The sequence below is a fragment of the Papio anubis genome, chromosome 13, assembly GCF_008728515.1.
Source record: "Papio anubis isolate 15944 chromosome 13, Panubis1.0, whole genome shotgun sequence".
NCBI lineage: Eukaryota > Metazoa > Chordata > Mammalia > Primates > Cercopithecidae > Papio > Papio anubis.
In genome coordinates, this window is record NC_044988.1 from 99,458,861 (window position 1) to 99,485,458 (window position 26,598).

General features: G+C 51.9%; 1 protein-coding gene across 4 annotated transcripts in view; it reads left to right on the forward strand.

The window, feature by feature from the left end:
* Positions 1–26,598, forward strand: part of USP20 (ubiquitin specific peptidase 20) — a 46,465-nt gene that overhangs the window by 13,343 nt on the left and 6,524 nt on the right. For all 4 annotated transcript variants that reach the window (XR_002517423.2, XM_003911196.4, XM_009188031.4 and 1 more), the window contains exons 2-19: positions 758–869; positions 3,499–3,595; positions 7,803–7,856; positions 9,561–9,623; positions 9,972–10,103; positions 12,400–12,496; positions 13,005–13,074; positions 14,657–14,770; positions 16,776–16,854; positions 19,485–19,929; positions 20,340–20,480; positions 20,791–20,906; positions 21,154–21,326; positions 21,924–22,018; positions 24,945–24,978; positions 25,154–25,199; positions 26,031–26,211; positions 26,281–26,407. Coding sequence is in view for 3 of the 4 variants with exons in the window: in XM_003911196.4 (XP_003911245.2) it covers positions 3,515–3,595; positions 7,803–7,856; positions 9,561–9,623; positions 9,972–10,103; positions 12,400–12,496; positions 13,005–13,074; positions 14,657–14,770; positions 16,776–16,854; positions 19,485–19,929; positions 20,340–20,480; positions 20,791–20,906; positions 21,154–21,326; positions 21,924–22,018; positions 24,945–24,978; positions 25,154–25,199; positions 26,031–26,211; positions 26,281–26,407 (2,048 nt within the window). In the remaining variant the exon portion in view is untranslated. The remainder of the gene's footprint in view (positions 1–757; positions 870–3,498; positions 3,596–7,802; positions 7,857–9,560; positions 9,624–9,971; positions 10,104–12,399; positions 12,497–13,004; positions 13,075–14,656; positions 14,771–16,775; positions 16,855–19,484; positions 19,930–20,339; positions 20,481–20,790; positions 20,907–21,153; positions 21,327–21,923; positions 22,019–24,944; positions 24,979–25,153; positions 25,200–26,030; positions 26,212–26,280; positions 26,408–26,598) is intronic.

The following is a 26,598-nucleotide window of genomic DNA, read 5'->3' on the forward strand; positions in this document are numbered from 1 at the left end:
GGTCTGGGGTTCTCAGGGAATCCCTGAGAGCTCAAAGGATGACCTGAGGGGCCTGGTGGCATGTGTGGAAGGGGCCAGGCCTTCCTGTCCAGAGGGTTGATTGGCTGTGGCAGCCTGATGGGACAATAGGAGAGGCCCTGCAGATCCCTCCAGCAGACCTGTGCAGGATTCCTCCTGGGGAGCACTAAGTTAATGCCCCAGCAGTGACTAGTGAAGGCCAGCACTCCCTAGGAGGGGCTGCTCCTGTGTGCCAGCTCTGCCTGGGCCTTGGGCAGCGGGCCCAGGAGTGATGTGGTGGTACTGTTCTCTGGATGCACAGGGAGTAGTCTAGCCTGTGGACATCCCCAATATCCCGAAATTCGTTCCTCCCAGGAGGAATGCTGGGCCCTTTTTAGCTTCTAGTTGGTGCTAAGAATGATTTTAAAATAACAGAACTGTCTGGGCACAGTGGCTCAGGCCTGTAGTCTCAGCACTTTGGGAGACTGGAGGTGGGAGGATTACTTGAGCCCAGGAGTTCAAGACCAGCCTGGACAACAAATCAACACCCTGTCTCTATAAGAAATTTTAAAGAAATTAGCTGGGTGTGGTGGTGCACACCTGTAGTCCCAACTACTTGGGAAGTTGAGGTGGGAGGATTGCTTGAGCCTGGAAGATCAAGCTGTGATCATGCCACTGCACTCCAGCCTGGGCAAGCGAGTAAGACCCTGTCTCAAAAATAATAACAGAACTGTGTGAAATGCCCTGGTTCATCCCCCAGGCTCCTTGCCAGAGGCCTCCACTCACTCCAGACCACTGCAGTCCGTTGCTGTCGGCTGTCAACGAAGGATGCGAATGCTGGCCGCTTCCTGCAGACTTCGTGTCACCCAGAGGTAAGCCCATGGCCTCTTCTTAGGTGGCTGCCTTCAACACATACCGAGGAGGATACATGGATTTTCCTCTGTAGATGAAAGAATGGAATTGGGATTATGGGGGTTGTTTTTTTTTTTCAAGTCCTTATCTCTTAGAAAAATACAGATGGAATGTGATCGCCTGTGTGTCTGGGATTTGCTACAAAAGCAAGAGGAAGCAGGAGGTTGAGATGAAGCAAGATTGGCCTTGAGTTGTTGATTGATGAGTCTAGGTACATGGAAATATGGCAGTGTGTTATACAGTTCAGTCTACTTTGTTTTTTCCTTTTTTTTCTTTATGCTCATCTTCAATGTGACAGTAAGTTCTGCCTGCTTTTGCACATTTACATTTTATACAAGTTAGAAAGCAACTGAGCGGGCCTTTAGGATCTGACCAACTTGAGGTTCAGCTCTAGCACCAACATTCCTGTGAGACCTTAGACAAGAAGGAGCCTCTGTTCCTTAGTCTGTGAAATGGGGCTAATCACAGCTGCCTCAATGATTGCTGGGATAGTTTTTCATAAATGAATGCACGAAAAGCCCTTAGCTTAGTATCTGACACCTTATGAGTGCTAGTTACTCATGTTCTGAATGGGAATCTGGCCAGTTGACCCTGGCTGACCATTTGGGACAGGGAGGGGCACGTAAGGAGGAGTCTGGGGGTCCACCTCTCAGATCAGGGGGCACACATGCGGGTTCTGCTTTTGTTTTTTTTTGTTTTTTTGTTTTTTTTTGAGGTGGAGTTTTGCTCTTGTTGCCCAGGCTGCAGTTCAGTGGCACCATCTTGGCTCACGGCAACCTCCGCCTCCTGGGTTCAAGTGATTCTCCTGCCTCAGCCTCTTGAGTAGCTGGGATTATAGGCATGTGCACCACGCCTGGCTAATTTTGTATTTTTAGTAGAGACGGGGTTTATCCATGTTGGTCAGGCTGGTCTCGATCTCCTGACCTCAGGTGATCTGCCCGCCTCGGCCTTCCAAAGTGCTGGGATTACAGGCATGAGCCACCGCACCCGGTCTTTTGTTTTGTTTTTAAGACCCCTGCAGACACAGAGGCTTCTACCTTTGTTTAAAGCAATCTTGGCTCCAGTTACATCTTTGGTTGGTTTGGACCTTATTTGGCAACAGTTTGAAGCTATAATCAGCAGTCAGATGCCTGGATTTGCTTCTGCTAAAATACCGTATGTGAAGCATTTCTTTAGTTATTCATTTTTTAATGTTTTCTTTTGAAATAATTATAGATTCACAGGCAGTTGCAAAAAGTGTACCCTAAGGTACTTTGTACCTTCACCCAGTTTCTCTTAATGGTAAGAGTAACACATACTTTTTTTTTTTTTTTTTTTTTGAGACGAGGTCTTCTTGCTCTGTCACCCAGGCTGGAGCTCAGTGGCGTGGTCACAGCTCACTGCAGCCTTGAACTCCTGGGCTCACATGATCTCCTACCTGAGCCTCTTGGGTAGCTGGGACTACAGGCATGCACCAGCATCCCAGCTAAGAATACATCTTTGTATGTCTGTAGTACAATCAGTAAAGTGACATTGGCATAATCCATGGAGCTTATTCAGATTTCACTAGTTCTGTAGGCACTCGTGTGTGTTCAGTTCTCTGCACTTTTAACACACGTGTAGATCCATGTAAGCACCCCATAATCAAGATGCAGAGCTGTTCGTCATCACCCAGGTGCTTCCTTGAGGGCAGCATTTATTTTCTAGGACAGATATATTTTTATCCCCTGATTTAAAAGAGAAAGAAATGCAGAAGAATGTTGGGAAAGATGTTTGCTACTTGTTCTCAGTGATTTATTTTACTTTGTGCTTTCTTGTTTGAGTTTTGTTTTTATAATGAACATGTGTCAGTTAAACAAAAGCAACAGAGCTTTTTTTTTTTTTTTTTCATTGCTTGAAACCCATCACCCAGATGCACCACTATTGATGTTGTGGCAAACACAGTTCTCGACTGCTTTCTAGGTTGTTCTGCCTTTCTGACTTTCTCCCTACTCTCAGAAGACATTCCCTGGAGGCGGTGCTGCATGGCCTGCTCCCATGGTGGTCTGGTGTTCAAACCCCACTCCCTGGGGCACTCCCACAAGAAGTGGGATAAGTGGTCTGCCAGCACTTGGCCTCCCAGAGGCTCTTGAGAAGACCAATGTCAACATCTGCTGCTTGCCTTTTTGAAACCCAGCCTTTCTACACTGCCCCCTCCTCTGCCTGAATCCTTGGATGAACATGGATTTGGCCTCCTTCTAACAAAACATCTGTGGTTTTAGATTGTCTGGTGTGCAGTTCCCTGCATGCAGACAGGACTCCTGTGTCTTCCCTACCATTAATTCTGAGCACGATACCTGCCACCTGCTATGGGCTTTCTCTACATCAGGGATTACGCCAGGCATTTGACAGACGTTGTCTCCGTGACCTAGGAACGACCCATTGGGGTAACTGTTATCTTCTTAGACAAGGAAAGTAATGCTTGGAGAGGTTAAGCAACTTCCCCAGGTTACCAGCTGGTGTGTGGCAGACCAGGACTCAAGGCCAAAGTCATGTACTTAACCACCCACCTCCCTACCTCCTGCCAGCACTGGCTGCCATTAACCCAGGATTGCTTATGTCTTCTCATAGGTGAGCCCAGGCCAGGATGGGGGACGCTAGGGACCTTTGCCCTCACCTCGACTCCATAGGGGAGGTGACCAAAGAGGACTTGCTGCTCAAATCTAAGGTAAAGGGTCAGACCTTACGGGGCCAGGGCCCACATCCAGGGCTGCCTCTGTCCTGGGGTGTGGACATTTCTGAAGCAGTGGAAAAACTGGTTCCTTGACCATCTCTGCTCAGCCTTCTGTGTAAATGGAAATGCTGGCATCTGCTTGGGAGACCACCTTCCGGAGGCTGTGTCCTGATAGCCATTAATTATAGTTTAGACCAGGCCATTTGGGAACCACTAATGCTCTCTGTCCATTAGCTGTTGGGGCGGGTGCACAGAGCCTCTCCAAGGCAGGGAATGAATGCTGCTTTCCAAGTCCAGGAGCGTTACTACAAATGAGGCCCGAGGAGGGCTCAGGGAGGCCTGAGCAGGAAGCCAGCTGGGCCTCTTCTCAAAGTAGGAGGACGCAGTGCCATCCTTTTGGTGTTGTTAAATGAAAATTTTTGAAAAGGTAATACTTGACATGGTTACACATGAAACAGTATAAAACGATAAATGTCAAGAAGTCCTTCTCTCACCCCTGTGCCCCCCCTCCCCGGCCCACCCTCGGGTAAGCACTTACTCTCTTTTGTATCTTTTCAGTTTCTTTATGTGAATACAAGCAGATAAACTTATTTTAAGTTTTGCCCTTTCTTACATAAAAGATGGTATACAATCCTCTCTGTCTTGTAACTTGCTTTATTCACATGACAATGTATCTTGGAGCTCTTTGGACGTCAGTGCATAGAGACAGATTTCTCATTTGTTACCTTGAAGCTGCATCATGTTTCATCGTGTGGCCACAGTGACCGAAGCTCTGTGGGTAGACACCTGGACCCTTTGCAGCCTCTTGCCAGTAACAGACGATGCTGCGATGAACGGCCTTGTAGACAAGTCATTGCATCCACGGGTAGAGCTGCATGCAGGCATGTTCCCAGGAGTGGGATTCCTGAGCATATTGGCACCTAATGCTGGTCGCCTGGCCTCACCGCACCAGCAGGTCCTTGGTGGCCTTTGGCCTGAGCTTGTTTTGTCACGAGGCCTGGCATGGGAGTGGTTCTTCATAGTGTTTATAGCTGCTTTTGAAGTGACTTCGCCTCTTGCAGTGTGAAGTGGGGCAGAGTGAGGCCCGGATGTGTTTGCACTGTCTGATGCTGCGTTTCTCTCTGCTTCTTAGGGAATCTGAGAGCAGGGAGGGGATGAAGCAGGTGGGAGAAGAGAGGTGCAGTGCAGGAATGTTTGTGCTGGGACTGGCAGCTGTTGAGAAGCCTGTTAGTGCCTCTAGAGTAGAGACTGGGCGTGTCTGGGGTGCTCCGGGCCTGTGTGTCAGAGTTCATGACTTCAGGTCCTCTCTGGGTATCCAGAAAGTTACAAAATAAAACCAGCGCTGTTCTAAAATACTCAGAAAGAGCAAGGATATGAGCAGGTCCTTACCAGTAAAGGAGGTAGAAATGACAAGAAACTTTCGGAAAAGGATGGCTGACTTCACTCTAGTGCTTATGGATATTGCTAACGAAATAGGATGATACCATTTTGCAGATGGGCGGAAAGAGATTGATTCATTCGTAGCTGACAGTTACAGAGAAAATGGGCCATTCACATTGTGGTAGGGCTGGGAATTACTGTAACTTTTAGAGAAGCAATTCTGCTTCTGGGAATTTATCCCATAGAAATGTAATCACCAGTTATAAATATATGATACAGCAGTATTTATTGAGCATTATTTGTAAAAGGGAAAAACTGGTGGCACTTGAATAATCCTCAGAAAGGGAATGGGTGAATCAGTTATGGTGTGTCCAGAGTGTGCAGTTATCACAGAGGAGATGCAGTCTTCATGTACAGACTTGAGTGACCCTCAAAGGAGACACAGGCACATTATAGATAAATGTGTACTGTGTGATCTTATTTTTACTAAAAATCACCCCCTCAAGATCTAGGCATACATGTTTTGTGTAAGAAGAATGTACAGAGGGAAATATTTCGTATCATACACAACATATAGATGTCATCTGAATTGTTATAGCAAGCGTATGATACTTTTATAAATCAAATAACTGAAATGGAAAAAAAAACCTGGGAAGAGGAGGGTGAATTGTGAAGTCAAAAAATCACAAGAGAGATGACAAATTCAGGAAGGTTTGGGGCTGCGGCTTTGAGTCTGCTAAGCAGACTGATCTCCTGGCACCCACAGCATCCTCCATGAGAGACCCTAAACCACAGAATGCAGATCTCAGCTTCATGGTATGGGACGAGCTGCTTCACTTCAACCCCATGTTCAGGCTTTTTACAAACATGGCTGGAATCCGGGTGTAGTGTGAGAATGAGAAGGAGGCCATGGAGGCCTGGGAGCTGCCATGGCCACCCTGGGGGAAACCAGGCTTTCTTGGTGGGAGCTTTGTGGCCTTGCTGCACTGGGCTCCAGGCTCATTGGCTTTACCTGCTGTCCAGGCTCATTGGCTTCACCTGCTGACCTTGCTCTGTGGCAAGGTTGTGACTTCAGCAAAAGGGGGATGTTGCTGGGCCCTGCTACAGAGACTGGAAAGGATTCTGTAATTAGTGTGTAAAAAACTCAGCAGGCTGGGCATGGTGGCTCACACCTGTAATCCCAGCACTTTAGGAGGCCAAGGCAGGCAGATCACGAGGTCAGGAGATCGAGACCATCCTGGCTAACACGGTGAAACCCCGTTTCTACTAAAAATACAAAAAATTAGCCAGGTGAGGTGGCGGGGGCCTATAGTCCCAGCTACTCGGGAGGCTGAGGCAGGAGAATGGTGTGAACCCAGGAGGCGGAGCTTGCAGTGAGCCGAGATCGCGCCACTGCACTCCAGCCTGGGAAGTCAGCTGGAGGCCAGGTGCGGTGGCTCATGCCTATAATCCCAGCCCTTTGGGAGGCCAAGGTGGGTGGATTACCTAAGGTCAGGAGTTTGAGACCAGCCTGGCCAAAATGATGAAACCCTGTCTCTACTACAAATACAAAAATTAGCCAGGTGTGGTGACGGGCACCTGTAATCCCAGCTACTTGGGAGGCTGAGGCAGGAGAATCACTTGAACCTGGGAAGAAGAGGTTGTATCTCGCCACTGTGCTTCAGCTTGGGAGACAGAGCAAGACTCCATCTCAAAAAAAAAAAAAAAGAACTCAGCTGGAGACTTGGATTGTCCTTTCCAAAGGTCTGCTCCCACTGTGGTGGAGCCTGATACTATAGCTGCTGTTGAAGACCAACACTCAGAGTTCCTCTCACAACTGATGGAAGCACGACAGGTGTTGTAGGGCCTCGGCTGGGAATTGCTGTTCTAGAAATGCACAGATGCAGTTATTTGGGTCACAAATTAAGTTGCTGTAATAAAGAGTCCCTAAAATAGAGTGGCGTAAATGAGATAGAAGTTTCCTTTCTCTCACGGAGCAGACCACAGGTAGGGAGGACTGGTAGGTTGGCTCTGCCATTCTTAACATGTGGCTCTCTTCCTGAGTCCAAGGTGGTTGCTTCAGCTCCTGCCATTACATCCACATTCCAGCCAATGGTAAGAGGAGAAAGAGCAAGGGTAGCATACAGCGCAAAAATGGCACACATGGTTTTTGCTGTCTTCTCATTGACTAGAACTGAGCCCATGTGATCATGGTGGAAGTTGGGAAACATCGTCTGCAGCAGGCTAGTTGTGTGCTCAGCTAAAATCCATGCATCCCATTATTAAAGCAAGGAGGAGAGAAAGGATACCGATAGACACAGAGCAGCCTCTGACGCCCAGACCACCAGAAACCTGGGCATTTCCTGGGGTTTGCCAGGTCTAGTAAACTCTTCATTTATACCGGGCCTTGTGAACTCCCAGGGGTAGGCAAAACAGACCATCCCTCTTTCATGGAGCCCTTGTCTAATGGGTAGAAAGGCTGAAATAATTCAGTGCAAGAAAGGAAGAGTAGAAGGGTGGTAAGAGAGCATGTTAATGAGTCTCTTACATGATTTTATTTTCCAAGATTACGTTATAGACACTAAAATCATAAAATGTTGGTTTGAAAATGTTTTTACAGGCACAGGATAGAATTCAAACAGTAAAGTATAAAGTGCTCCCCTGGCAGCCTAATTTGGACAGGTTGTCTGGCAAAGGCCTTTCTGGGGCCAGGGGCTTGAAGCTGAAACCTTCTAAGTGCATGTCAGCCAGGTGGGGCCCTCCAGGCGGGACCAGCCCCAGCGCTCAGCCCCCCAACGGGCTCCTCACACCTACTCTTTCTCTCTCCTCTCAACCCACACAGGGAACCTGTCAGTCATGTGGAGTCACCGGACCAAACCTTTGGGCCTGTCTCCAGGTAAAAGACCCTTGTGGCCATCGGGGGCATGGAACTGCTTCCACCTGTTGTCAGCACTGCACAGGCTGGTGCAGTGGGCTAGACTCTGGGCTGGGAACTTCCATCCCTGGTGGGCACTGCCAGAAACCTTGGGCAGGGGCACAGGGGCGCAGGGCTCCAGAGTCAGCAAATCCTGGGCTGGCCATTCTGGCAGCAATTAAAAATGACAGGAGAAAAAAATAGGTTGGAGAAGGCTCTGGACTGAAGGCTCCCTTCTTCATAGGACAGAATTCTAGCTTGGCGTGCGTATGTGTGAGTCGACGTGGGTGTCTTGGCTTTGAGGCCTGGCACTGCTGCTCAGCAGCGTCTCTCCCTGGGCCAGTCTCATTTTTTCTCTGACCCCTCATTACCCGTCTATAAGAAAGAGGCTGCAACACTGACAACTGACAACTGTCCCCGCCTCATGGGGTTAGGGTAGAACTGGATGAGACGGATGCCTGTGACTAGCCAGGAGACGGTGTCCGGGAGAAGCTGGAAGGGTTTGGATGATTACTGGTTACTAAAAAGAGTAAAAGTAGAGGTATGAAAACATGACAGTTTTCCCCGAGTGGTAGAATTATGGATAATTTTCTTTTTTTTGTCTGTAGTGTTTAAAAAATGTTTCCAAGCATGTATTTTTATAGTCATACTAAAAATGACTGTTACTTAAAATTTCTTTAAAAAAAAAAAAACCCACAAGTAAAAACAACAAAGACAGCAGCAGCGAGTGAAGATAGCCAGTCAGTCTTTGCAGAAGCGCAGGGGCCCCCAGTGGAATTCTGGCCTCTTCTGCTCAGCCCTGTCACTCAGCACAAAGTAGACAGCAAGAACTGTGTATCCGGGGGAAGCAAGAAGGGCCAGATGTTATCTCCTGGGCTGTTACAAGTGCAGGACGTGGTACTACCTCATAGGAGTCACAGTCCCCTTAGACAGATGTGGGAGCCTGATGCAGAAAATGGCACGTGCTTTCTGAGTCAGCCACGTGATAAAAATCAAAATGATTCCATCATTTTCCTAGAAGGCCCTGCTGATCACAGGTGGCAGTGACAGCAGGCACTCCTGTAGGAGTGTGGCATTGGCCATTGGCTACTGGCTGGCACGGAGGCTCACAGTGGAGGCACTGAGTGGGCCTTGGTAGATTTGGGATAGGAGAGTGCGAGGGCCCTTTCAAGGCAGCAGCATCAGGGGCATGCGGGCCCTGCTATGGGGTACTGGGTCCATACTGGGCTCCCACTATCTGTGCCCCTTGTTTCAAGCACCTGGTCCCCATTCAGCATCCCCCATTAGAAAATGGCTGTGAGGTCTAGGATGCCCACCAAAAACATAGGTCCCAATAACTGACCCCACTTCACATGGGGTGTTCTTGGAGGTGGAGGGTCTGGGTCCTGAGCAGCCAGGCCCCAGCCGGGACCCCACCTGGGCTTCTTGCTGGAGAGCAGCAGCCCAGGGCATACTGCTTGTCTCACTCAGAGGGCAGGGACAGTGTTTACCGTCCATCACTGCCCAACAGAATTTCAGGTGTACGGACCTACAGACCTGTGTTCCTTTGAGATGGCGGAGCCTCGGTCCCTTGTAGTCCCTGTTCAGGAGAGGTGGGGCCACTGACTTTAGGATGGAACCAGAGACACTGTGTTGACACCATCCTTTTGGCAAGCTCCAGTCCACTCTCCTCCCCTCTGTTCCCAGGTCTCCTGCCCCTATGTTGGCTGTGGAGAATCCTTCGCTGACCACAGCACCATTCATGCACAGGTGAGTGTGGTGGCTGAGAGTATGGGCCCTACAGTTAGATGGCCGGGGGTTCAAACCCCAGCTCCACCTTCCTGCTCTGGGCCTAAATGGCTGGGGCAATAAATGGTGTCATCCTAGCATGGCTCCTGCAAAGAAGGGAGGATGCAGGTAAAAACATTTTGCACCTGCACCATTTGATAAGCAGCAGCCCTCAGGGTCCTGACCCGGGGGGTAAGCAAAATTTGAGCTTCCGGTCTCTGTCCTGACAGGACCTCTTACTGAGAGGCTGGGGAGCAGAGTAGCCATCACAGGTTGGGGCACTTGTTAGGCCAGAATACCTTGGACCTCGTTTTGGATATCACCCTCTAGGCAAAAAAGCACAACTTGACCGTGAACCTGACCACATTCCGGCTGTGGTGTTACGCCTGTGAGAAGGAGGTGTTCCTGGAGCAGCGGCTGGCAGCCCCTCTGCCAGGCTCCTCCTCCAAGTTCTCTGAACAGGTAACCTGTGTGGTGGGCTCTGTTTGGTTGTTGGCAACACTGTGTTGAGGATGAGGCAGTGTGACCTGAGCATCCGTGGAGCACGGGTCAGTAGGTCCCAGAGGTGTGTGTTCCTGGGTCAGTATGTTTTCAGGTGACTTTGAGGAGCTCACATCAGCACATGCTCACTGAGCCCAACTCTGTGCCGAGGCATGTGTGAGGCCATGAGGGTGCAGAAGTGACTGAGAGTAGGGCCTCCCTTGAGGAGCTCGGAGACCACGGGGTGGCTGTGCAGAGTGTAAGTGTTGGGGTGGGCTCAGGGCCATGAGGTGAGTGTAGACCCAGACCTTATGGAGAGGGTTGACGAGGTCACAGATGGCCTCTGGCCATCCCAGATCTGAAACCATTCCTAAGGGAATTCCAGGTAGTTGCTACAGCACACTTCTCCATGGGAAATGCCCAGAAACCACCTAGGTAATGTCAACCAGAGAATGGTCCTTTGATCAACAGTGTGTGCCGTGCAACCTTAGAGATGGCGGGTCAGCAAGCCCATGACCTGGAGGGCCCAGCCCCAGGCCTGTGCTCAGGGAATGGTCAGTAATCCTGGATGGCAGAGCTGCCTGCTAGAGGAGAAGCCAGGACGTGTGTGTGGCATTGCATGGCTGTCTCCTCCATTTATTTTATTTTATTTTAATTTAATTTTTTGAGACCGAGTCTTGCTCTGTTGCCCAGGCTGGAGTGCAGTGGTGCAATCTCAGCTCACTGCAACCTCTGCCTCCTGGGTTCAACTGATTTCCTGCCTCAACTTCCTGAGTAGCTAGGATTACAGGCGCCCGCCACCACGCCTGACTAATTTTCATATTTTTAGTAGAGTCAGGGTTTCGCCATGTTGACCAGGCTGGTCTTAAACTCCTGACCTCAAGTAATCCACCTGCCTTGGCCTCCCGAAGTGCTGTGATTACAGGCAGGAGCCACCGCACCGGGCCTCTTCTTCTGTTCAGACAGTCACATGATAGGGCTTGATAAGTGCTTATTGAATGCATTTGTGAACTTGATAGATGTTTATGAATTTTTATAGAAAAGGCTATAAAACAGTATATGCAATATCTTGTTTTTGTTGTGCATGTGTATTAACAGTTAAAAGTCTATATAATATAGGCTGGGCGCCGTGGCTCACGCCTGTGATCTCAGCCCTTTGCTGGGCCAAGGCAGGAGGATCGCTTGAACCCAGGAGTTTGAGACCAGCCTGGGCAGCAGAGTGAGACCCCGTCTCAACAAAAAATAAAATTAGTCAGGCATGGTAGCGCATGCCTGTAGTTCCAGCTACTTGGGAGGCTGAGGTGGGAGGATCACTTGAGCCCAGTTCAAGGTTGCAATGAGCTACTGCACTCCAGCCTGGGTGACAGAGCAAGACTATCTCTTAAAAATAAGTCTATATAATATACATACAGACTATTAACAGTAGTTCTCTCAGGAAAATGGGGTTGCATGTTTATTTATGTTTCTATTTTTCCCAAATTTATTATAAATAAAATATTTTTTATTATTGTCAATAAAAAAGTACAAGTCAACAGCTGGGCATGGTGGCTCATGTTATCCTAACACTTTGGGAGGATCGCTGGAGCCCAGGAATTTGAGACCAGCCTGGACTATATATAAAAAGGTTAGCAGGGGCCGGGTGCGGTGGCTCAAGCCTGTAATCCCAGCACTTTGGGAGGCCGAGGCGGGTGGATCACGAGGTCAGGAGATCGAGACCATCCTGGCTAACATGGTGAAACCCCGTCTCTACTAAAAAAATACAAAAAAAAAAAACTAGCAGGGCGAGGTGGCGGGCGCCTGTAGTCCCAGCTACTCGGGAGGCTGAGGCAGGAGAATGGCGTAAACCCGGGAGGCGGAGCTTGCACTCCAGCCCGGGTGACAGAGCAAGACTCCGTCTCAAAAAAAAAAAAAAAAAGGTTAGCTGGGTGCTGTGGCATGCACCTATAGTCTCAACTACTGAGAAGGGTGAGGTGGGAGGACCGCTCGAGCCCAGAAGTTGGAGTCAGCAGTGAGCTCTGATTGTGCCACTGCACTCCAGCCTGGGTGACAAAGCAAGACCCCATCTCTAAAAAACACAGGCACAAACAAATCAAGGAGTTCCCAGGGCAAGGCCACCAAATCTCTCTCTTTTTACAGTGCCTTCTGCTCAGATGGACTGGCTCAGCCCAGTGGGGGCTTCCAGGCAGTGGGGCTGGATTTCCAGCCCTTGGGAGACACCTGGGCCTCTGACTCCAGCCCCTCTGTTCCCTGTTTTCCTCACTTGGGGTCTTTAACACAGGACTCCCCGCCACCCTCCCACCCTCTGAAAGCTGTTCCTATTGCTGTGGCTGATGAAGGAGAGTCGGAGTCAGAGGACGATGACCTGAAACCTCGAGGTAATGGCCCCCACAGCAGGGGAAGCTGATGGACTGGGCTGGGGGCCTCACCTGGAGGCTAGAAACCGCCAGAGTTTTGGTCTTTATTTGCACCTGCTATATGGACAAGGAAGGATAGGGTGACGGATAAGCTGCATAGCATGGTGGCTTCCCTTCAGAAGCTGGCTGGCCTAGCTAAGGTTCTGGGGAGCCGGCTATCTTGTCGCCTCTCCCAGCTGGGTGACCCTGGGCAGGCCGGCCCCTCTGCTGTATGGTCTGGACAGTGGGCCTGGCTGGGCGGAGGGGCAAAGGAATTCGTCTGTTTAAAACACTCAGGTAACCACAGCTGTTGTGAGCAGGAACCTTGTTAATTTACTGGGAAGATCCCTGGGGTGGAACACTTCCACCATGTCCTCTTCTTGGGTCCTGGGCAGTTGAGAGCCACAGCTTTGTGCCAGATGTGACTTGCAAGGTCTCCTCAGCAGGGCAGGGCGCTCACCTGCTCCTCCCCCTTGTGTTTATTTCCCAGGCCTCACGGGCATGAAGAACCTCGGGAACTCCTGCTACATGAACGCTGCCCTGCAGGCCCTGTCCAATTGGTAGGTCGACACTTTGTCCAAGGGCCGAGAGCTGTCCCTGGCAAAGCCCCAGAAACAGCAGCAGTAGCAGCTCCCAGCCTGTTGCCCACAAACACATGTATAGGATGCACAGCAGCAAAATTCCTAAAAACATGCGTGCCCTTTGACCCAGCAATCTCCCCAGTCGAAATGTATCCTGAGGAGATAACCAGAGATGCTGGGGAAGTTGTACATGCAAGGAGGCTCACCGCTCTATTGTTTATTGGAAACGATTTAAAGGCCCATCTGCAAGGGAGTATAAATTCTGATAGCCCTTGCAGCAAGTGCAGGAAAAATGGCACAAGACAGCATGCATTGAAACAAAACAGGTTTCAGAATCTGGTGAGTGGGGGAAAAAGGAGGTTATAAAGCATTGTAAGGTAAAATCTCATTTTACGAGAGAAACGCGATTTTCCATTAAGGAAAGGCTATCAGCTCCATGAGGCCAAGGATGTCTCCTGTGTCTGACATGCTTCTCCTACCCAGTGGAGATTAGAGATGCAGGAAGGAGAGAGGGAATGGGTACAAATGTGTAGAAAAGTCTGGGAGACTATGTCCCAAAATGTTCCTAGTAACTATCCTCAGGTAGCAGGATGCAGGTCAATTATTGTTAATAATTGACCGCACCCAGGCCGGGCGCGGTGGCTCACGCCTGTAATCCCAGCACTTTGGTAGGCCGAGGCAGGTGGATCACGAGGTCAGGAGATCAAGACCATCCTGGCTAACACGGTGAAACCCTGTCTCTACTAAAAATACAAAAAATTAGCTGGACTTGGTGGCACGCACCTGTAATCCCAGGTACTGGGGAGGCTGAGGCAGAAGAATTGCTTGTACCCAGGAGGCGGAGGTTGCAGTGAGCTGAGATCGTGCCATTGCACTCCAGCCTGGGTGACAGAGCAAGCCTCCATCTCAAAAAAAAAAAAATTGACTGCACCTAGTCCGTTTTAACTTTAATAACCTCTATAAAGGCCCTGTCTTGGCTGGGCACGGTGGCTTACGCCTGTAATCCCAGCACTTTGGGAGGCCAAGGCAAGTGGATCACCTGAGGTCAGGATTTCAAGATCAGCCTGGCCAACATGGTGAAACCCCGTCTCTACTAAAAATACAAAAAAATTAGCCAGGTGTGGTGGCATGCGCCTGTAATCCCAGCTACTTGGGTGGCTAAGGCAGGAGAAGCACTTGAACCCAGGAGGCAGAGGCTGCGGTGAACCAAGACTGCACCACTGCACTCCAGCCTGGGCAACAGAGTGAGACTCTGTTTCAAAATAATAAAAATAATAATAAAATAAGATAAGATGAGATAAAATAAAATAAAAATACGCTGTCTCTAGATATGGTCACACTCTCAGGTACTGGGGATTAGGGCTTCACAGATGAATTTTGGGGGATACAATTTTCTCGTAACTGGTAGGAGCCTTCTAGTCACCTTTAGGCGTTTCTGGGTCCAGGGTCACTGTGCTCCCTGCGCGAGCACTCAGGGCTCCCCGCTACGCAGCCCTTTCTAAACCGTGCCACCTGCCTTGTTTGCTTTCCTGACCTGGCTCGCTCTCTCCCTTGCACCCAGCCCACCGCTGACTCAGTTCTTCCTGGAGTGTGGAGGCCTGGTGCGCACAGACAAAAAGCCAGCCCTGTGCAAGAGCTACCAGAAGCTGGTCTCTGAGGTCTGGCACAAGAAACGGTGAGCAGCTGCATCCCTAGCCTCGGGCGGTGTGTGGGGACTGGGGTTTCCTGTCAGCACCCATGATTGAGCTCTTCCTATGGATTCAGCCCCCAGCGAGGACTTGCCTCATTTTGTCCCAGGTAATGCTTGTAGCAAGCCTGCAGGGTGGAAATTGCATCCAATCCTGTTTTACAAATAGGGAAACTGAGATGCAGAGAACTTTAAGTATCTTACTCAAGGTCATAGAACCTGCAAAAGGTGAGCTAGAATTTGACCTGCTGTTGACCCTAGCCAGCAGCCACTGGGTAGATGTCTTTGCCAAGAGACATGGTGACCCGGCCTCAGCCACAGCTGCGTGTGGAGGAGGTGTGGGGCAGGGGGCCACAGACTGGATGGAGCTTCTGGCACAGTATGAAATGAATTTAAAGACCAGAGTCTGTGATTAGATCTATTTCTCCAGGAAAAGTCAAAGTTGGGAATAATTTAAAATGAGCACATAGAAATATGTATTATGTGTAGAAGCAGATGAAAAACCAGCGTAGGGCCAGGCGCAGTGGCTCACGCCTGTAATCCCAGCACTTTGAGAGGCTGAGGCAGGCGGATCACGAGGTCAAGAGATTGAGACCATCCTGGCCAACATGGTGAAACTCCGTGTCTAATAAAAATGCAAAAATTAGCTGGGCATGGTGGTACGCACCTGTAGTCCCAGCTACTCGGGAGGCTGAGGCAGCAGAATCACTTGAACCCAGGAGGCGGAGGTGGCAGTGAGCCAAGATTGCGCCACTGCAGTCCAACCTGGCAACAGAGCCAGACTCCGTCTCAAACAAAAACAAAAACAACAACAAAAAAACCCAGCATGGGAGAAATATGTATTACATGTAGAACCAGATTAAAAACCAGCGTGGGGCCAGACGCAGTCACTGACACCTGTAAATCCAACACTTTGAGAGGCCAAGGCAAGAGAATCATTTGAGCCTGGGAGTTTGAGACCAGCCTGGACAACACAGCAAGACCCCGTCTCTACAAAAACTACAAAATTAGCCAAGCGTGGTGTTTGCACTTGTGGTCCCAGCTACTCAGGAGGCTGAGGTGGGAGGATTGCTTGAGCCCAGGAGGTTGAGGCAGGCTGCAGTGAGCCTTGATCATGCCATTGCACTTCAGCCTGGGCGACAGAGTGAGACCGTGTCTCAAAAAAAAAAAAAAAAGTCCGGGTGCAGTGGCTCACTCCTGTAATCCCAGCACTTTGGGAGGCCGAGGCGGGTGGATCACAAGTTCAGGAGTTCGAGACCAGCCTGGCCAATATGGTGAAACCCCGTCTCTACTAAAAATACAAAAATTAGCTGGGCATGGTGGCGCACACCTGTAGTCCCCGCACTTTGGGAGGCTGAGACAGGAGAATCACTTGAACCCGGGAGGCGGAGGTTGCAGCGAACCAAGATCGCGCCGCTGCATTGCAGCCTGGGAAACAGAGCAAGACTGTCTCAAAACAAAACAAAAAACAAAAACACAAGAAAACCAGCGTGGTACAGTATAATTCCGCTGTGTAAGAAGCCAAGTTTAAGTGTATATCTGTATGTAGTTTTGTATATGCATCTGTAGTTTCACAGAAAAATCCAGAAATCTAATGGTAAGTATCTGGTGCCATTAGTGGTGGTGTTTTTCTCCTGTACTTTTCTGAAATTTTAGATTTGTCAATAATGAACATGTCTTTTGAAATGAGAAAACCACAGTAAGTGTTTCAGAACAAAAACAAATCATGTTTAGGTGAGTTTGTTGTGCGCCAGCAGGAAATGATGCCATTTTATTTGAGCTCTTTGCTTAATTGAGGCAGCTATGACTTGACATTTTCTTCTTGTCTGTAGAGATGTGTGAGCCTCTTGGGGCTCCTGGCTGAGTAGGCCCCTCCCCATATGTCAGGAAACGCCTCACTCTGATACAGCCTGACTGGCTGGCTGCCTGCTTCTCTCGGGAATGAGCAGCTCAAGGCAGACTACCTGGACTAATGGGTTTGGGCTTCCTACAGGCCAAGCTACGTGGTCCCCACCAGTCTGTCTCATGGGATCAAGTTGGTCAACCCAATGTTCCGAGGCTATGCCCAGCAGGTAAGCCATCTGAGCTGCCCAGGGGACACTCAAGGCCATGACCCACCAGGCCTGACTTTGACGCCAAAACCAGAGTGGAAAATCGCAATGGCAGCTGAGCACTGGTTGGCAGGTCTCAGGGACCAGGCTCTCATTCCTAAGCCCTTCACACATGTGAGGACAGTGGCGCCTCCCAGCAACCTGCTGACATTTAACCCCACTTCACAGATGGGCAGACTGAGGTTCAGGGGGCTGAGCCACTTGCACAGGCCACACAGCTAGTAAATGGTGGAGGGGAATTCTTTCTTTTAGCGAGGTGGGTACAGGGTCTCACTCTGTCATCCAGGCTAGAGTGCAGTGGGACAGTCATGGCTTACCGCAGCCGTGACCTCCCGGGCTCAAGCAGTCGTCCCACCTCAGGCTCCCAGAGTGCTGTGATGATAGGCATGAGCCACTGCACCCAGCAGAGGGGAGATTTGAACCTGGGCAACCTTGCTTCGGGGCCTGTGCTGTGCCCCTCTGCATTGCACTCAAAATGGCACAGGGTTTCACTTCCCCAAACCACAGGCGAAATTTCACTTTTACTAAAATAAAAATTTTGATTAAGAATTTTTATTTTTTAATCTAGAGAACCCCTTTGAAACCAACCACATTTTTCTATTTGATAAAATAATGAGACCAAGACAGAGTGCAGCCATGTGTACGCCTCAGCCCTGGGCTGATGGCTCCTGCCCTCCAGCCTCCTGCCCCAGATGGCCCCCGGCCTGGGCTTTCATGCCAGGCCTGCAGGCAGAGCTGGACCAGGCTGGGTCGCCTCTTGTGATGCCTGAATGAGCGCCATGGATGGAGTGGCAGTCATGTGAGGACACCGTCCACCCTCCTTTACCTGCTGCCTGCTGTCCTGTCCCAGGATGAGGGCTGCCGGGCCTGTGGCTCCTGCTTGAGCAGCTCAGCACTGCCTGGACACCTCTCTTTTGGGGAGTGATAACATCCACAATGACTAAAATTCACTGTGCACCATTTAAGTGGTCACAACTTAGTCCTCATAGAACTCTCACGAAGTGGGCACTGTTGTCACCCCCATGTTACAGGTAAAATGCTGAGGCTCAGAGAGGTTCTACCACTCACCCAGGTCACACAGCACATCCTGGCAGAGATGGCATTCAGGCCTACCTGAGCCCATCCCTCAGCACAGCGCTGCCCCGACTCTGTGCAAGGCGCCCTACGGGCTCTCAGCTCTGGGTCAGGATGCCGTTACGGAGGGCCATGCACTGCTGCAGGACTCCATCTGAACTCCAGCAGAAGCATTCCTTTCTCTGGTTCTAGGACATAATGCGGGGATGCTTCTGAGGCCGAACTGTAGACGCAGCTGCAGGTGCCTCTAAAGGGCCAAAAGACGCTTTCGTGCTTCTGCATGGATTGAGATTTTGGCAAGGAACACATAGTACTTTTGTTGAAAGGAAGAACCAGAAAGAGAACTAGATGGCAGATTGAAAGCCTCTTCTTGAAAGGGCCTTTGATTGTGCCTGCCACAGGACACGTGTCCCCTCCCTGATGCAACAGAACCCGGTGGTTCATTCATCTGATCTGAGTCTGACACTTGGGGAGTCACTCCCGATCCCTCCCTTCCCTGAGTGTGAGTGGAGAGAGCCGGGTTCCTCTTTCTAGATGTGTGACATGAGGGCTGGCTCTGACTGCTTCGTGACCCCTGCCTCCTGGGGATCAGAGCCTGGGCTGCGGGCTACTTCTAACATCCAGGCCAGGGACTGCTGGGGCTGATTTGGGCTTGGAACCCAAGTCCTCCAATGCCCAGCACCACCCGAGCACCCCCGCAGCTGCTGGAGTCTGCTTCTGCCACCATGTTCTGACCTCCCAGTGCACCTCCTGTATGAGCACGCAGATCTCAGTGGGGCTCACTGGGCGCCTCTGCCTAAGCCCCTGCTGCCTTGACTTCTTGCTGTGCTGGTGGCCCAGTCACAGAGTGGTCAGGACAAAGTGGTCATTGCTGGGATTTGAAACCCAGGCAGCCTGCAGGGGCAGCTTAGTCTGAGTCATGCCCAGGTCTGTGGGAAGGTGAGAGCAGGCAGTGAGGGACATGGGGGCTGGCATAGGGACTGAGGGAGCCAGGGGGAGCCAAAGGAAGGGTGGAGCACGCAGACGGCCTGGCCTGTGGGTGGCGTGGCTTGGGGCAGGACTCAGGTGAGCCCTCCCTTTTGGCATCACACTTCCTCATCCTTCCTCCACCTCCCTGCCCACCTCCACTGGCCTCTTCTGTAGAGAGAAAGGTGGCTGGGGCTCAATGTGGTCCTGCCTCCCTGTCCCTCCCGTACTGAGCTTGCAGCAGAGGCAGGCGATTCAGAGCCAGAGCCGGGGAGTTGCATGGACCCAGGTGCATACCTGGCTCTGCCACTTTATAGCTGTGTGTCCTGGTAGGAGTCCTTTAGCCTCTCCAGTCCTCACTGTCATCCTCAGAAGAATGGGGTTAGGACAGACTGCCCTGGGAGGCCGCTGTGGGGGTGAGCCACTCCTCTGCAGGGGTCGCCCATGAGGCCCTCCCAGATGGAGGCTGGTGCTCTCATCAGCCACAGGGCGCTGGAGGCTGGTTCCTCCTGCCTCCAGGAGAACCCTGTTGATGCAGCCCCTGGTTCTAGGACACCCAAGAGTTCCTTCGCTGCTTGATGGACCAGCTACACGAGGAGCTCAAGGAGCCAGTGGTGGCCACGGTGGCGCTGACAGAGGCTCGGGACTCAGACTCGAGTGACACAGATGAGAAACGGGAGGGTGACCGGAGCCCATCAGAAGATGAGTTCTTGTCCTGCGACTCGAGCAGTGACCGGGGTGAGGGTGACGGGCAGGGGCGTGGCGGGGGCAGCTCGCAGGCCGAGACGGAGCTGCTGATCCCAGATGAGGCAGGCAGAGCCATCTCTGAGAAGGAGCGGATGAAGGACCGCAAGTTCTCCTGGGGCCAGCAGCGCACAAACTCGGAGCAAGTGGACGAGGATGCTGATGTGGACACCACCATGGCTGCCCTTGACGACCAGCCTGTGGAGGCCCAGCCCCCATCACCACGGTCCGCCAGCCCCTGCCGGACACCAGGTATCAGCTGGCTGGGGGCTGCGGGAGGAACCTCAGCCTGTGGCCCAGTACCTACTGGGTGCTGAGCGCCAACCTGCAGTGGCCCCCAGGGGATGGGTTTTTCACTAGACCCGAATGACAGTGGGGAAGTCAGCCTCGGCGGGGGTCAGTGATGTGCCCAGGGTCCCCTAGCTCATAACGCTGGAGCCCAATTCAGAGCCCTCTCCCAGAGCCTTGAGCCTTCCGCCGGAAGTGAAATGGACAGCTCTGCTCCGGCCTGTGTGCTGGGGCCAGGAGTGGGCACGTGACAGATGAGACACATTGGGGTCAGGCCTTCGTCCCTTTAGGAGGGGCTGGCAGGTCATCTTCCTGCCCACTCACGGAGCCGGCCTGGCTGCCCTGGCCCAGCATGGTGCCCTCTCTGCCCCCAGAGCCGGACAACGATGCCCACCTACGCAGCTCCTCTCGCCCCTGCAGCCCTGTCCACCACCATGAGGGCCATGCGAAGCTGTCTAGCAGTCCCCCTCGTGCAAGCCCCGTGAGGATGGCACCGTCGTATGTGCTCAAGAAAGGTTCGGGGGGCACAGGGGAGGGCGGGTCAACTTGGGGCTGGGAGTGCAGACTTGCACCCGTGACTGCCTTTCTCATGGTCCCATGTGGCGGAGGGCTGGGCTGTGGGCTCCTCTCAGGTACACCCCTGAGACACCAGTGTGGGAGCCACGTTTTGCAGAGGATGACACAGAGGCGCGAGATGGTGAATTGCTTGCCCAGTCACATGACTCGCATATGTCACTCCACATCCTGTCAAAGGAAGCCCCAGGGCCCGCACCTCGCCCTGGCCAGGCAGGTGGAGGCTGGGCTAGTCCTGTGCTATGTCCCCAGCCCAGGTATTGAGTGCCGGCAGCCGGAGGCGGAAGGAGCAGCGCTACCGCAGCGTCATCTCAGACATCTTTGACGGCTCTATCCTCAGCCTCGTGCAGTGTCTCACCTGTGACCGGGTGGGTGCCCCCAGGGATGGGGGGAGCTGGGCCAGGCTGCCAGCGGCCTCAGCAGCTCTTGCCCTAACTGGGTGCAGGGTGGGCTCTCCATGGGTGCTCCCTGCTTTTCTCCAGGGGAGGGCCCTGCCTGTGTGGATCCCGTGTCTGTGGCCCGGGGAGCAGGCCCTCTGCCCCTCACCTGCTGGTTGGGATTTGGGGTGCAGATATTGCCAGAGGACGGGCAGCAGACTAACGTTTAACCCCACAGGTGTCCACCACAGTGGAGACGTTCCAGGACCTATCGCTGCCCATTCCTGGCAAGGAGGACCTGGCCAAGCTCCACTCAGCCATCTACCAGAATGTGCCAGCCAAGCCAGGCGCCTGTGGGGACAGCTATGCCGCCCAGGGCTGGCTGGCCTTCATTGTGGAGTACATCCGACGGTGCGCCCACCTTGCCACTACCGGACGACACGGGCTGGGCCTTGTCCTGGTTTTCCTGGGCGGGAGACACTACATAGTGAAGTCCACGCATTTGGGGAACCAGGGAGGTCCTGGGAGGATCTGGGGGCTGCGGAGGAGTTGGCTTAATAAGCAGGGGATTTCTTGGCTACTTTGGAGTGGACAGGATTGGATGGTCCCTTGGAGCTGGAGGGCAGTGACAGCAGGGAGGTGACCACGTGGCAGGTTGAAGGGAGGGCAGCAGCAGGACACAGGCCTTGTGGGCAGGGGGCAGCAGCTTTCCCAGGGCTGCCTCTCCCGCCTGAGGCCAGAGACCCGCACGGCCCCAGGGAGGGGGCAGCATGATCATGGCCGCAACACAGATGAAGGAGGCCAGGCCTGGGGAGAGTGATGCCACTTGACCCAGGACACGGAGGGGTCTGGCTCCAGGCCTCTGCCCCGACCCACTGTGCCTGGCTGCCACTCTGGGCCTTCGGGGTCCTTCTGTGGCTCAGGCCTGACAGACCTCAGCCAGAATCCCTTCAGCTCCTGTTCTTGCCCAGGCCCTGGCAGCACCCAGCACTCCTTTTCTGTCTGTAGGTTTGTGGTATCCTGTACCCCTAGCTGGTTTTGGGGGCCTGTCGTCACCCTGGAAGACTGCCTTGCTGCCTTCTTCGCCGCTGATGAGCTGAAGGGTGAGTGACCTGGCTGGCAAGGGTTGGGGAGGTGGAGGGTTGTCAGAACAGCGGTGTGCAGACCCCAGCAGGCCAGCATGCAGCCCAGGGCTTGTGGGATGCACGGCCAGGCTAGACTTGGCTTCCAAGGTTGAACCCCACTTCCAAGATTCCCACCCCCACTGCCAGCCAGGCTGGGCCGGGGCCACGTGATCTCCCAACCCTACCATCTTGCAGCTCTTGGGTGTTTACTTATTTTTATTTTTACCAATTTGGTGAGCAAAAATGATATTGTGTGTTAATTTTTCATTTCCTTGATTACTGATGAGTTTCTACATTTCTTGTTAAATATACTGGCTCTTTGTATTTATTTAAACGTTGCCCATTCCTGTCCTTGCCCTTTTTCTCTGTTGGCTATTTGGCATCTAAACCTTTGGGAAAACTCTCTCTCTGTCTCTTTTTTTTTTTCCTCCAATTTTCAATTGTGGTAAAATACACAAAATGTAAACTTTACCACCATAACCATCTCAAATGCTATTTTTAACAGAAAGTGCCCAGCTGAGTAGTATGAAATACATACACATGGTCGCACAGCCATCCTCCTCATTCACCTCCAGAACTTCTCCATCTTGCAAACCTGAAACTCAGTATCCGAGAAACAGCTCCCTACTCCCACCTCCCAGCCCCTGGCAACCTCCACATTCAAGTCTGTGAATTTGACTGCTCTAAAGGGCCTCATATAAGTGGAATTATACAGTATTTGCCATCTTGTGACTGATGGCTTTTACTGAGCATAACGTCCTTAGGGTTCATCCATGTTGCAGCGTGTGTCAGAATGCCCTGCCTTTTGTAGGCTGGTTATTTATTGTTCCATTGTGTGGATGGCTGGGGCCATTCTGCTTCTTCGTTCATCCATCAGTGGACACTCGGGCCACTTCCCTGTTAGCTATTGTGCGGAATGTTGCTCTGACCATGGGTGTGCACACCTCTCTTCTTTCATCCCTTTGGGTCTATGCCTATTTTTAATTTCTTGAGGAGCCACCGTACTAGGTTCCACAGTGGCCACCCCATTTCACGTTCCCACCAGTGACACACAAGAGTTCCAGTTTCTCCACATCCTCGCCCACACTCATTTTCTGTTTACTTTTTTGATGGGAGTCAACCTCGTGGGTATGAGGTGGTATCTCATTGTGGGTTTTTTTGTTTTGTTTTGTTTTGAGACGGAGTCTCGCTCTTCACGCCCAGGCTAGAGTGCAGTGGCATGATCTTGGCTCACTGCAACCTCCACCTCCTAGGTTTAAGCGATTCTTCTGCCTCAGCCTCCCGAGTAGCTGGGATTACAGGCACATGCCACCATGCCCAACTAATTTTTGTGTTTTTAGTAGAACGGGGTTTCACCATGTTGGCCAGGCTGATCTCCAACTCCTGACCTCAGGTGATCCGCCCGCCTTGGCCTCCCAAAGTGTTGGGATTACAGGTGTGAGCCACTGCACCTGGCCTCGTTGTGGTTTTGATTTGCATTTCCTAATGATAGTGATGTGAAGTGTCTTTTCATGTGCTTGTTGGCTATTTGTAAGTCTTTGGAAAAACATCTATGTGAGTCCTTTGCCTATTTTGATTTTTGTTGCTGGTTATGGGATTCTTTTTTTTCTTGCAACAGTCTCACTCTGTCACCCAGGCTGGAGTACCATGGCGTGATCTTGGCTCACTGCAGCCTCCGCCTCCTGGGTGCAAGCAATCCTCCCATCTCAGCCTCCCGAGTAGCTGGGATTACAGGCATATGCCACCACACCTGGCTAATTTTTGTATTTTTAGTAGAGATGGGGTTTCGTCGTGTTGGCCAGGCTGATCTTGAACTCCTGACCTCAAATGATTTGCTGCCTTGGCTTCCCAGAGTGCTGGGATTACAGGCGGTGAGCCACGGCGCCAGCCTTATTAATTATAGGAGTTCTTTGTTTGTCCAGATGTGTGACTTGTAACCCTGTCCTCCCATCCTGTATGGTGCGTTTCATTCTGTGGTTTGTGTCTTTTGCTTTGGTTGCCTGCACCTTTGGTGTTGTGTTTCAGAAATCATTGCCAGATCCAATGTCATAAAACTTTTTTCCTACTTTTCTCCTAAAAGTGTTATAGTTTTAGGTCTTATATTGAGGTCTTTGATCCCATTTTGACTTAATTTTCAGTGTGCATGGAGGGGGAAACTATACATTAAGATTTTAAGCCCGTCAGGGTGGCGTGTACCTGTGACCCCAGCTACTCCAGAGGCTGAGGGTCCCCTGAACCTAGGAGTTCAGGACCAGCCTGGGCAACATAGCAAGACCCTATCTCAAAAAAATTGTTTCAAATACATTTTCTGTAATTAATGTTACACTTCCCCCTCCACCTCCATTTTGCCTTTTGCCTTTTAATTTTGCTTTTGGTGGTGTCTTACAGATGTCGAAGTATTTCTGGGGTCAAATATATCCATTTCTCCCTTGTATGGATTCTGTCTGTGGGGCCCAGCCAGGGCCTTCCCTCCCTCCAGTACCTCTCAGGTTTTATTTCTTTTTCTTTTTTTTATTTTTTTTGAGATGGAATTTCACTCTGTCGCCTAGGCTGAAGTGCAGTGGCACAATCTTGGCTCACTGCAACCTCTACCCCCAGCCCCAGTTCGAGCGATTCTCCTGCCTCAGCCTCCTGAGTAGCTGGGATTACAGGCATGCACCACCACGTCCAGCTAATTTTTGTATTTTTAGTGGAGACGGGGTTTTGCCATGTTGGCCAGGCTGGCCTCGAACTCCTGACCTCAGGCGATCCGCCTGCCTCGGCTTCCCAAAGTGCTGGGATTACAGGCATGAGCCACTGTGCCCGGCCAGGTTTTATTTCTTAAGCAGAAATCATTATAGTCACTTTTTTTGCTCCCCCATTTCCCATGTTCGCTAACCTCTGACCCTTTGTTTTACTGCCCTAGGTGACAACATGTACAGCTGTGAGCGGTGTAAGAAGTAAGTGAGCCTTCCCTGGCCTTTTCCTTAACTGCCCGTTTCTGTGCCCTACATATTCCCCTTGGGTTTCCGCAGAGAGCCCCCCACAATCCTGCCTTCCCAGAAGAGAGCCGGGTGGAGGGCTGCTCCCCGGCCTGATGCCGGACACTGAAGCTGGCTTGTGCTTCCTCCCCAGGCTGCGGAATGGAGTGAAGTACTGCAGAGTCCTGCGGTTGCCCGAGGTGAGCCGGTGGCCTTGGCAGCCTCCTTCTCAGCTGTCCCCGGGTGCACACCAGCACACACCACGCGGGGGCTGACCCTGCTCCACTTCTCGGGCACTTCTGTGCTGCATGGGCCACGGAGACTCCATAGCTTTGGCTGAGAAACCTCTGGGAAGGGTTGGCAGGGGGCACATTTTTCCGACTGTGACTTGGTGCTCTCTCTCGGTGGCCTCAGCACATTTGTTGTCTAACGTGTTGTGTGAGGGCCCAGTGGGAGGCAGGTGTGTAGGATGCTGAGGCACCACCCCCACTGAGGCAGCTATGGCTCCTGCCGGCTACAGAGTTGTGGGAGGAGAGCTGGCCCAGCCGGGGCTGTTGCCAGGGGCCTTTCTGAGGAGTGATGTCTGAGTGAGGCCTGGAGGTTGTAGGCTGGTGTCAGCGTCGTGGATGGAAGGCACAGAAGGAACAGACAAAACCCCAGTGCAGGAGCAGGCTTGTCCGCACCAACGAAGGCACGTGTGGCTGTAGCAAAGAGGAGAGGGCCCCAGCAGAGGGGGCCCAGGATGGGGCTGTGTTGGTTTGGGGAGGCTTTGTGGCTTCTCAAAGGCAGTGCCGACAGAACTGGTAAACTTGATGGCTCAGTGCAGCTCTCGGGGTCCAGTTCTCAGCCGTGGAGCTGGGAATGATCTGTGTGACTTAGAGTGAGCCCAGTCTGGACCACGTGGAACTCTTGGATTTGTTCCAATGGAGTCAGCTTTCATGATCCCATCAGCTGTTCTGGGCCCGGGAGCAGGCCTGCGAGCATCCGCGTCATTTCTTCCTAGGTGACCGGCGCGCTCTCTGTCCCCACAGATCCTGTGCATTCACCTGAAGCGCTTTCGGCACGAGGTGATGTACTCATTCAAGATCAACAGCCACGTCTCCTTCCCCCTCGAGGGGCTCGACCTGCGCCCCTTTCTTGCCAAGGAGTGCACATCCCAGATCACCACCTACGACCTTCTCTCGGTCATCTGCCACCACGGCACGGCAGGCAGTGAGTCATGTCCCCTCCCCTGCTGCCCCCATCCGCTAGGATCCCTGTGACCCGTCTACTCTGCCGCAGGTGGGCACTACATCGCCTACTGCCAGAATGTGATCAATGGGCAGTGGTACGAATTCGACGACCAGTACGTCACAGAAGTCCATGAGACGGTGGTGCAGAACGCCGAGGGCTACGTCCTCTTCTACAGGTGGGTGCCGGGCCGGGCCTGGTGGAGGAACCTCACCACCCCCGTCCCCTGGGACCCATGGGCCTTCTGGGTGTATGTAAGAGACAGTGCCTGGAAGGGTTTTGAACCAGGGAAGTAAGGACTTGGATTAAGAAAGAGCTCTCTGGCTGCTGTGGGGAATGCAGGAAGGCAGCTTGGAGCCTTCTCCAGGG